The 12,650-nt window shown below is 39.6% G+C and overlaps 1 protein-coding gene across 1 annotated transcript in view; it reads right to left on the reverse strand.

The window, feature by feature from the left end:
* Positions 1 to 12,650, reverse strand: part of itga4 (integrin alpha 4) — a 150,080-nt gene that overhangs the window by 66,740 nt on the left and 70,690 nt on the right. The window contains exon 16 of the mRNA XM_073047085.1: positions 289 to 441. Coding sequence (XP_072903186.1) covers positions 289 to 441 — 153 coding nt within the window. The remainder of the gene's footprint in view (positions 1 to 288; positions 442 to 12,650) is intronic.

Genomic DNA, 12,650 nt, shown 5'->3' on the forward strand with positions numbered 1-12,650 from the left:
TCAGGTTGCCATAAACCTGGCAGCGTGCACTTCATTCTGCTTTAGCTCAATTTAACACAGGAATCCTGAAACAGATGTTAAGCCTAAGTAGCGTAGCTCAGAAGTCACCTGTCAAATTGGTACCTGGCAGATGTCCAAGAGAAGGGAGGGAGATCAAGCATAGGGTCCACAACGATCTCCCTAACATACATTTTCCAGCTAGATACTCAAATAAATCAGTCTGCAAACTTAAGATTCAAACTTTATCACTACAGGAAATATAAAATATAAACACATATATGTTCACACCTTGTTTTTGGCTCCAATAGTTCCATTTTTATTCTTTTGCAAAACAGGCTGAAGTGGAGGGAAAGTGTCTGTGGATTCATTCTTTAAAATGTGATTACCCAGGGAATACGTCACCTCAAATTCCACCGGTGTGATAACATCTCGGATATTTTCCTTTTAAAACAGGAAATCACATCATTAAAAAAAAGCGATCTGTAAACAGTGTCTGAATCATATTGTTTTATTATTTCTAGAGAATAAATTATCGACCAAAATTTGCAGGTAATTTTACAGGAAATGCAACAGTAATTGTAAAATTTATTCTAGTTAACAGTTTGAGGGAAATGGAAGACCCATTCTCTATTCATTACTCCCTGGAAAATTCAAGCTGATGTCAACAAGATATACAAAAGTTTAAATGACGACTAATTTTCCATAACATGTTCATACTAGAGAGAGATTAGAATACAGGACAGTGGAGCACAGAAACAGGCACTTCAGCCCACAATGGTGCACTAAACTAATCAAATTATTAGTCAAATGCCCAACTGAACTAATCCCTTCGGTCTCCATCACATCCATATCCTTCCACTTCCTGCACTTTCATTGGCTTATCTAACAGCGTCTTCAACGCCTCTTTTATATTTGACTTCACTGCCACCCCATGCAGCATATTCTAGGCACCCTCCTCTGTGCAAAAAAAACTTGCCCTGCTCATCTCCTTTGAATTTAACCCCTTCCATCTTGAATGCATGTCCTCTGGTATCAGACATTTCAACCCTGGGGAAGATCACACCTGTCTGGACTATCTATGCCATTCAATACAGTAAACCTCTATCAAATCTCTGTCTGGTGCAGCTGGACGATCATCAGCTTGCCCTTTGATTTGCCCGAGACTTGTTGATCTGCCAGCACATTGAGAGCACATTCATGGAGGAATGCTGCTGGCTGCCACATTCCTGGCAGCAAGAGTACATGCTGAGGGATGCACTGCAGGGACTCGGTGGGGAAGGACCACAGTATAGGGTAGGTTTGCTACTGGACAAGGAGGTGTTGGGTTGAGTGATGAAGCCAATTGTTGCAGTAGTTTATCACCCCAATGAGTAACAATAGTTCTGATGGTTTTAAGTAATGTAACATAACATTGCTTAACACATTGACTGCGAATGCAAGAATGAAAAGCCATTGCATAGCTTATTCTTGAAAACTTCTTTTAAATAATGAATGAGATTAATTTTGATATAAAAACCTCCCTCAGATCTCCCCTCAGCCTCTGTTGCTCTAAGGAAAACAGCACAAGTTTAGCCAACCTCTCCTTACAGCAAATGCCTTCTAATCTAAGCATCTAGGCCTGGTAAATAAATGAAACACAGTAATAATTATTTTTGCAGCAAGTCATAAAACAAAGGATTCAAATTGATCAGCAAAAAGATCTATTACAAATGTCTGAACACTACAAGTTTTCATTGAATTATGCAAGGTTGCCAGAAAATGGAATGTCCTTATCATAATATTAGATGCAAAATGCATGCAAAAAAATTCAATTTTAGCTGCAAAATTCAGAAATGAGCTCATACAGTGATCGGTGAAGGAATCTAGAGAACCCCTGCAACAGGGGGAAAGTGTTCCTCAAATTATACCCAAGCGTTAGATTTATTACATTACACACAATAGAGTGTCTGTGGGGATTTGGTTTCAACAGCAGCAAGTGAAGTTAACAGCCCACGGTTGTGAGAATTGCAAAGCCAACAGGTGGTTCAGGGTTGGTGGGAAGTTAAATTGCTAAACTGAGATCTCAAGTGCCAGCCAGTTGCAATGAACCAACCATGGAGTGTGCCTCCAAATGAGACCTTATTATTGTTAGAAAGCGCATCCGTTTCTCAGACATTTGCGGCATGTCATCTAAAAGTTTGACACACCCCTATAGATTTGTGGTGGAGAGCATATTGACTGGTTGCATCACAACCTGGTATAGAAACACCAATGCCCCTGAATGGAAAAATCCTACAAAAAAATACTGGATACAGCCAGACCTTCATTGGTAAAGCCCTCCCCATTATTAAGCACATCTACAAGAGCACTGTTGCAGGAAAGCAGCATCCATCATCAGAGACCCCCACCACCCAAGCCATGCTCTCTTCTCACTGATGCCATCAGGAAGTAGGTACAGGATCCTCAGGTCCTACACCAACAGGGCAGGGACAGTTATTACTCCTCATCCATCAAGTTTTTGAACCCGAGGTTATAATTTCACTCATCCCATCACTGAATTGCTCCCACAACCTATGGACTCACTTTCAAGGACTCTTCGTCTCATGTTCGATATTTATTGTTCATTTACTTATTTTTAAACTTTTTTTCTGCATTTGCACAGTATGTTGTCCTTTGCACATTGCTTGTTTGTCCATCCAGTCAGGGGCAGTCTTTTCATTGTGTTTCTTGTGCATTTGTTGTGCATGTCCGCAAGAAAATAGATCGCAAGGTTGAATATGGTACTTCGTTAATAAGTTTACTTTTAACTTTGTAATCAGGCCATAAGTTATGGGTCAAATTTGATACAATATCCCTCAATTAAACGCTACTTCCATACAAACTTAACATCACTAACACTGTTTCCTGAAACTTGAACAGAGTTACTGAATCTAAAACAAGCTTCAGTTCAGAATTAAGGCGCATTGGCAATTCTTGAACATTTATTTAACTGGGCTTACAATTTCAAGCAAAGCCAATGCACCTTGGTTCCTTTGTTCATATTGATAAAGCCTTTTCTGAACTTCGGAGCTGTTCAAAATGATAACATTCAAATGGGAGTTGCCTTGAACGAGGGTGTCAAGATGTAGAAGACTGAAAGCATCCATTAAATGCAGGTTACGCATGGAATTCCTACAGAAAATTTTTGAACCCGAGGTTATAATTTCACTCATCCCATCACTGAATTGTTCCCACAACCTATGAACTCACTTTCAAGGGGTCTTTGTCTTTGAGGTAGCAAATTTAATCACACAATTTAAGAGAAGAGTGAGAAAGAGGGATTGGGTACTTACAGACCAATTAATCCAACTTTAGTAGTAGAAAAATGACAGTTGATTTTGTTTAGGAAATGACAGCAGGGCACTTGGACGATAATAAAATGAATGGGCAGAATCAACATGAATTTATGAAGGGGAAATCATACTTTGCAAATCTACTGGAATTTTTAAGGTTTTATTTAGCTGAATAGATCGAGGAATATACAGTATTTAGACCCTCAGAAGAGCTTCAGGGAGATGCCACACAAGAGATAAGACAACATGGGATTATGGGATACTGTAGTGATGTGGACTGAGGAGTGGTTAATGGACATTAACCAGAGGAATAAATTAATCCTTTTCTTCACATTGGAGGTTCTGACAAGTGGAGTGCCACAGGAACAGTGCCGGGTGGCAGCGACTCAGAACCATTCATCATGTCAATAATGCCACTGAGTGCAATATATCTGAGTCGGTTAATAATGCAAAGCTGAGTGCCAATGTAGGCTGGGAGGAGGATGTACAGAGGCCTTTCAGAGACATAGACTTGTTCAATGCATTGGAAAGAACATGGAGCTAAAATATGAAGTGGCAGAAAAACTGTTGATTTTTGATGAAGAGAGATTGGAAGATGTTGGTCTATGGAAAGACCTGTGTGATTTGAAACACGAATCATTAAAAGGTAACTCCCATTGCACAACAAGCAATTAAAATACAAACTGTATATTGACACATTACAGAGGGAAAATGAAAGTGACTGCAAAAAGCAAAGGCATCCTCCAGGAATTATATAGGTAGGTAAGACTGCCGTCTCCCTACCTAAAGAAAGAAGTAGCAACAAAGGTTCACCAGACTGATTACTGCAATAGTGGGTTTATCCTTTAAGATATTAAGAACAGGCCAATTCCCTGTAGACTTTAAGAATGAGAAATGGTCCCATTGAAATATACAAAATACTTACCAGACCTTGCTGGATAAATGCTGAATGTTTCCCATTGCAGAGGTGTTCAGCACCAAGAATTCAAAGAATGGGGCTGGCCATTTAGGATAGGGTTGAAAACTAAATTGGGCTCTAAATTGTGGAGATTACATGAATGACCAACCAGGCAGTATGTGACTTATTTGCTGCCGAATGTTCTCTCTTTGTTACACATGCCCTCAGAATTCAGCAGCTGTGTACCCGTTACAAAGACTCCCAAGTACTCCTCGCCACTGGTACCAGCTCCTGCTCAGACTGTGAATGAGCAGGTGGCTACTAAGCTGCTAAGTGGAAGCACCAAAACGAAGGCGTTGGCTGTAGTGCAAGGCAGTAAGCCCAGTGGCTGTACGCTTGCAGAAACAACAATGCCAATCATTTACTCCAACACATATTACATGCAGAACATTTAAAGACAAATGTCTGGGATACCCCAGTCATAGTAATATCTCATAATTGAATTTCTGATAAAGTCAGCATATGTCAGTATTCATCTTATTTATTACCAGCCTGCTGAAAACATTGCCTCTCTGCCTCTGACTGTGAGAAACACAAATCTACAAGATGTTCTCTTCTCCAGGGGCTGGACTACGTGTTGTTGCTCACCACCTTCCTTGTACTTTAACCCTTTCTCCCAACGACAAATCTGCCAACAAACTGATGATGACGTATTTATCCAATGGACAGATGTGACCCACTGCATTATGATCAAGGCAAGTATCAACAGTGATGGAAAAGATTGAGGGAATGTTGAAACACAATCATAAAGACTCAAGGCTTCTGGAAGTTGAGGAGCGATGAGCAGTAAAGTGGTGGGTAGTGCATTTAGAAAGAGTAAATTGAGTGGGTGGGGGGGGGATCTTGAAACAAAGAATATCAGTCGATTAGAAAAAGTAAAACAGCAAATGCTGTTCACTCACAATTCAGAATTATCCAGCGTGGGAAAAGGTCCTTCAACCCGACTTGTCCATGCTTACTCTGCTGTTCAGTGACCAAAGGCCATCTGCTTGCATTTACCCCAACACCCTCTAAACCTCTGCTTTCGATGTACAAGTCTAGATGGCTTTTAAATGAGGCTAATCTGCCCACCTCATCCCTGGCAGTTTATTGCAAGTATGTACCACTCTCCACACGGACAGGCTGCCCCGATGTCCCTTTTCAATCTCTAGTCTCTAATCTTAAATCTATGCCCCCTTGCTTTTAGCAAACCCTCCCTGGGGAAGAAAAGTTATGCTTTCACCCTGTCTTTGCCTCACATAATCTTAAATACCTTCCTCAGGCCACACTTAATCTCCTATGTTCCAGGGAATATAGTCCTAGTCTGCACAATTTCCCCTTGTAACTCAGACCTCCCTTTCTGGTAAATCTTTTCTGTAATCCTTTCAGTTTAATAAATCTTTCCTATAATCCTAGATGACCCAATTTGTACATAACACTCCAAGCGCAATCTCACCAATAACTATAGTCCAACTTCCAAAATCCTATACTCAATGCCCTGTCTGATGAAGGGCAGTGTGCCAGGTGCCATCTTCACCACCCTGCTTCCAGCAACTAGGCATTTACACTCAGGTCCCGGGGTTCCATTAACACTTCCCAGAGACCTACCATTTACTGTACGAGTTCTCTGGTTTGTTCTCCCAACATGCAATACCACACATCTATTTGGATTAAAAGCATCTGCATTCCTCAGCCCACAGCTGATCAAGATCATCCTGGAATTTTTCATAAACTTCTACACTATCAACAACATCACCTATTTCAGTATCATCTACACTTACTAACCATCTTCTGCACATTCACATGCAAATTGTTTAATATAAATTACAAACAAAGGTCTCAGTACTGACTTCTGTGTCATACGAGACACAGGTCTCCAGTCCAAGAAAAGACCCTTGACGATCATCCTCTGCTTCTTACCCCAAGGCTAATTGTTAATCCAGTCTGTTATCCCTCCCTGAATCCCATGGACCTTTCCCAGTAGCCTGCCATGAGGGAACTTGTCAAAGACCTTGCTATATCAACAACATCTACCCTCTTGGTCATCTCCTTGAAGAATTCCAAGAGATTTTTCAAACACAACTTCCCACAGAAAAATCTGTCTGTCCTGAACCAGATCCCTTCTCTCCAGATGTTTGTAGATACTGTCCCTCAGAATCCTTTCCATCAATTTATCCAGCACTGATGTCAGACTCACTGGCATGTAGTTTGCTGGCTTTTTTTTTTGCTGCCTTTTTAAACAGTGGTACCGCATTAGCCACTATCCAGTCTCCTAGAACTTCACCGGCAAAAATCTCTGCAATTTCTTCTCTAGCTTCACAGAAGATCCCAGAATACTGCAAGTCAGGTCCTGGGAATTTATCCACTGTAATACACTTTAAGGCCTCCCTCTACACCTCCACCCTCCTAATCCACATGTAATTCAAGACAACAGCACTTTTTCCCCCTCATGTCCTTAGCTTCCATTGTTTAATCCACAGTTTAAACAGGAGAGAAGTATTTATCAAAGACCTCTAATTTCTTTTACATCCACACACAGAGAGCCGTGATAAACTTCAAGGTGGCCTATGTGCTCCTTAACCACTCTTTTGGACTTAATATACCCATGCCTCTTTCTCCCTCTGCTAGGGAAAAGTCCTGTCTGCAGCTGATATGAATTCTAATATAGCTTTGCTTTCTGTGCAGCATTCATTGTAAAAACATCTAGCCCCTCCACTCTTCATTGACCATTATCCCCCAGATACACCAGGTACACTGGTTTAAAAATCATTTCAACAAGGACAGACTTTATGAGTATTTGAGTCTGGGAATTGCTCTGCAGAGTCAGAATTGTGGAATTTTAATATTCAAATTAACAGAGAAAATCTTATTTAAAACATGACAATGAGATTTCTCCAGATGTTAACATAATTAATATTGAAATCCTCAGAGGAACTTCAGGCACAATTTTTGAATGGAACAGCAATTGGAGATATGAATTTTGTTAATGTACAACTTGAAGCCAGAAACTTTAATTGGCTCTACCGACCTTTGTAGTGTAGGTAGGAGGCATAGGCATCTGAGAAAGAAATCAATTTTATCTTTTGAGGAACACTTTGTCACCCCAGTAGAGAGAAAGATTGTGGAAGGAATATCCTCTGTGACACCTCTTAAAGCTGAACGAGACATTGAAATTCAATGTCACAAAAATCACAGATGCATCACAGAAACAGGCCCTTCAGCCCACCAAATCCATACTATAAATTACTTATTTACATCAGTCATCTCATTTTTTTAATATTCTCTGCACATTCCCAGCAAAAATTCCCCCCCCCCCCCCATACCTCCAGTTCTATCATTCACTACTCACTACTGACAATAAGAGATAGTAAATCCGCACTTATTTACACATGGAAGGAAGTGAGAGCACCTGGGGGGAACCACACAGCCACAAGGAAAACACGTGAACATCTCAGACAACAGAGGAAGTCGAAAGTGAACCCAGGTCACTGGGGCTGTGAGGCAGCAGCAGCTGGAACAGCTGAACCATTGTGCTACTTCTCTGAAAAGGGTAAAGAACATTTAAGAAATAGATCAGATGATGGCCACTACTGCTGACAATAAATTTTAATCGCATGTTTTAATCACAAAATGTCAGCACATTCATTATAGTATAGTGTTCCAGTAAGCCAGAATTGTAAAATTTGGAATTAAAGAACATGCAATGATATGAACTCAAATGATTCCAATAATTAACAGAGTATATCTTCCTCAAATCATTTTAGTACCATTGGTTTAGAATCAAATTCAAGGGGAACAGGAAAATCAGAAACATTGTAAAAGCCCCAAACACAAAACATTAGATCTGACTTTCTGTTTATATCTGCTGACTGATTTCTTTTCTCTCATGGATTTTGTACTTTTCCTTTTAGTTTCCGGAAGATGACCTTCTATTTTTAAATTTCTAGAGCCAGAAAACTATGGATTCAATTCTTAGCTTGTTCCAAGAGATCAATCTCACCCAAGGCAGTGGCTGAGCATTACATTCAACGTGAACGTCCCAGGGAAGCCAGTTGCAGTGAGTCCTGTCCTTCAGTACACCGCGGCAGCCCAGCAGTCAGTTCATACCAGACCCTCACGTGATCCTGGTCTGACAATGCCACCCACAGCTCTACAAGTAGTCAAAATTGACTGTTCAGGCTCATGTACCAATGGTAGAAGATACACAAAGTAAACTGACACCTGTACTGCTAAATCTCACCTGGACTGTTTTTAAGCAGCCAAACCAAATAGAAGAAATTCAGATGACTCCTAGCCATTGACTGAGCAAAATATTCCCAGCTTTTTATGTAATACAGGTGCCCCCTGCTTTTCGAACGTTCGCTTTACGACACCTCGCTGTTATGAAGGACCTACATCAGTTACATGCTTTCACTAACAGAAGGTGTTTTCACTATTACGAATAAAGGCAACGCGCGAAAAAAGGCAGAACCTCCCCGGAACTGCATTCTAGCCGGTATTGCTTAAACACATGCCTGTGGGCATCTGTGCTTTATCTCGATTTATTTTGTGCATACATTAACAAGATGAGTTCTAAGGTATCGGAAAAGCATAAAAGAGCTGGTAAGGGTGTTACACTTGGCGTAAAACTAGACATAATTAAGCGTTTCGATCGTGGTGAACGAAGTAAGGACAAAGTGAGTTTGGCTAAGGAGGCTGGGTTTGTGGAAGTTGATGAAGATGATGTTGAAGAGGTTTTGGCATCCCATGACCAAGAACTGATAGATGAAGAGCTGATACAATTGCAAGAGGAAAGGTTAACAATCAAAGCCAAACACAGTAGCGACAGCCCGAAATTGAAGTCGTCCAGGAACTGAATCTGAAGCAATTGCGTGAGATTTTCGCTCCAATTGACAATGCTGCAATGATTGCAGAAAAGTATGACTTTAATTTTTAAAGGGTACGTAGGTTTAGGGCATATTTGCAGGATGGTTTGAGTGCTTACAAAGAACTGTATGATAGAAAAATGCGTGAGGCTAAGCAGTCAAGCACACTGTCGTTTTTCAAGCTTTCCACATCAGCCACAGCAGACGATGAACCTCTACCTTCGACATTGAGGCAGGCAGACATAGAAGACATTAATGACCTGCCTGCCCTGATGGAAACAGACGACGATGAGATGACACCCTAGTCTCCTCTACCTCCCACAACCCCAATCTCTGACGACTCATCCTAACACACCATCATCAGTGTGCTCGCTGTCTTCCCGGTTTCGGTAACTGAAAGTATACTGTACATACATTATTTCTACTTTATATAGGCTGTGTATTTTTATATATGTTACTTGGTATGATTTGGCAGCTTCATAGCTTAAAGGTTACTGGAGAGAGTGCTTCTGCCGAGAGTGCTTGCGTGAGATTTTCGCTGTGGTGGACAGTGCTGCAATGATTGCAGAAAAATATTTCTGCTTTATATAGGCTGTGTATTTATCAGATCATTCCTGCTTTTAATATATGTTTCTGTTATTTTAGGTTTTATGGTGTTATTTGGCATGATTTTGCAGGTTATTTTTTGGGTCTGGGAACACTCACAAATTTTTCCCATAAAAATTAATGGTAATTGCTTATTCACTTTACTACATTCCGGCTTACAAACCATTTCATAGGAATGCTCTACCTTCAGATAGCAGAGGAAACCTGTATTAGCAGCATTCAGCAGTTACTATTACAACACTGGCCTTTATTAAATTACTGTCCAGGTCTGTGTGCCAGAGATACAATGATTGTCCTTCCGCTTGCTCAGTGTATCCATTCATACTTAGATGCTTGCCTTGGTCTAAATTGAATGTCATTTAATCTGAATTAATTCTTTTCAAGTTCCCTTATATAACTACCACATATTAAATATGTCTAATCACCAATTAATTATTGTTCTGAATTAATATAAATTAAGTGCACTTGAGTAATCACTTTATTTGAGAGATTAGTGAATATTCATCTCAAAGTTTCATTTTAGTGACAACAGGTAGATCCCTTTCTATCTTGCACTAATGCAAAGCACTGATACCACCGATTATTATTTGACAATGTCACTGTTTCACTTTGAGATCCCACAGTTCATATTGTTGAAATGCAGCACACCACGATATCAAACTACTGAGTAATCCAAACGGTTTTAATGCAGGAATTGTTAAAGTTATAATGTTCAATTTTTCTTTAAATTACAAGACAATTTCAGTAAGGCTCTATTCAACATAGGAGTTATGCAGGAAGTGGATGGTCTGGGAGGAAGGAATACTATTTATAAACTTGGTATAAAGCCTAGCCTGTAAGAAGCACATATCACAGTATGAATACACCAAAGCGATGCACTCACAACAGAGTGGGTTTACCCAGTAATGTAGAAGTACAGTATTTTCATGATGGAACTAGGTTAGAGGAGGCGTGGCCAATTAAATAATTACACCACGGCTCTCTGTACATTTTCTGTGCTCTTTGTATATTTCTGTTTGGAGTATGAAGTACATGGCCATAATGTGGATTGAGAATGTTCGATGCCACAGCTCTTAAAAAGCTTTTTAAAGCTAGATGTTGCATTTTGTGAATTCATACATTAAGTTAGAAAAGATTTCAATGAGAGCAGCACTTAGAGAAACATTCATTACAACATACGATGCCAACAAATACCAAACATTCAGTTTGCAGTACGATACCCAGCAAGTCCACAATTTCCTACCCAAAGCATTATAGTCCAGGATAAACTGTTTTTCCCCAAACAATGGTGGTAATATAGAGGACATATCAAACAGGAAATTAAACATGCATACAACAAGGGCACTACATTAACCTACATGTCGATGAACCAAACCGAATTATACTATGGAGGAAGAATGCCTTATGTTCAGATTGAGGATGGTGAGATGCCAATCAGGGAAAATACTATGTAGTCTAGGTACTGTGCAAAGAGATTGTTTGTTATAAATCATGTTATGTAAAGTCCATTGGGAAAGAGCAACCAGAAGATGAAATTATTCGTTAAGATTAAAGTAAGATGGTTAAGTAGGTATTTGAATCCCAAATCAGAATGAAGGAACGGGGAAATTAAAGGATTGAGAAGCTTCATGCAATGGCAAGATACAAATAGGAAATTACTAACTTCTAGGGACCGAATGCAAGAACTATAAGCTATGCTTTTCTGCCTGATGTAAACACAAAGCTCAAGCATGACTAGCAAGGAAATGAAGGATAATTTTACATCAAGAGTTATCACATAAATTTGCTCGATAAAGTTGAAAACCTGAGGATTGGGAGCAGTTTAGGTTTCAGCCAAAAAAAATGTAATTGATTAAATGCAGTATGAGGGTAAACTTGCAGAAAACATAAAAGTGGACTGTAAACACTTTTACAACTAAGTAAAAGGAAAGATTAATGAAGTCAAATGTAGAATACCTGCAATCAGAGAAAGAATTCATAATGAGAAAGAGAAAAAAAAATGACAGCAATTAAACATCATTTTATCTACATTTATGAGGATACAAGAACTTCCAAGAAACATTAGGGACCAAGAAACTCATGAGGGTGAAACACTAAATGAAATTCAGAATTTATTACAAAATAGTGCAAGAAAAATCAGTGATCCCAAAAAAGCTGATAAGTCCACAAGGACTGATAACTTGCATCTGGAGTAGATCAGAAGAAGTCATTGTGGATCCCCAGAAGGGAAAACAAACTTACTGTAGGTACAATCACAAACAAGAGAAAATCTGCAGAGGCTGGAAATCCAAGCAACACACAAAATGCTGGAGGAACTCAGCAAGCCAGGCAGCATCTTGGAAAAGAGTACAGTCAACATTTCAGGCTGAAATCTGCCAAAGGGTTTTGGCCCAAAACTTTGACTGTACTCTTCTCCATAGATGCTGCCTGGCCTTCAAAGTTCCTCCAGCATTTTGTGTGTGTTGCTTAATCTTACTGCAGGGTTTATATTTGAGACCAGGTAACAGAGAGAAGAGATGAGAGTAAATCAATAGATAGGATGTGCTTGATTTTGAAAAACCTTTTGATGAAGTCCCCCACACACAATTCAAGAGCGTAAAACTGAAAAGTGTTCTACAGGGGTAATGTTTTGGTGTGGAATATATATTAAAAAGATCAAAGAATACTCTTCTTAGAGAGGGCATGAGGTAACTCATGAATTACATCCTTATGAGTAATTCCTGAGCCTTTGTGTAATATGTATCATTGATTTAGATAAGGAGATGTCACGTTTTGATGTTTGCTGCTGAAAGCACCAAACTGACAAAGCTCACAAAATTGAGGAGGATGCAATGAGGCTTCAGGGTAACAATCAGTGAATGAGCAACACTGGCAGGTGTCGAATAATGTTAATAAACATGAAGTTATCCACAAGTAGAAAAAGCTAAGTAT

This window comes from Hemitrygon akajei, chromosome 5 (genome assembly GCF_048418815.1).
Source record: "Hemitrygon akajei chromosome 5, sHemAka1.3, whole genome shotgun sequence".
NCBI classification, from domain to species: Eukaryota; Metazoa; Chordata; class Chondrichthyes; order Myliobatiformes; family Dasyatidae; genus Hemitrygon; species Hemitrygon akajei.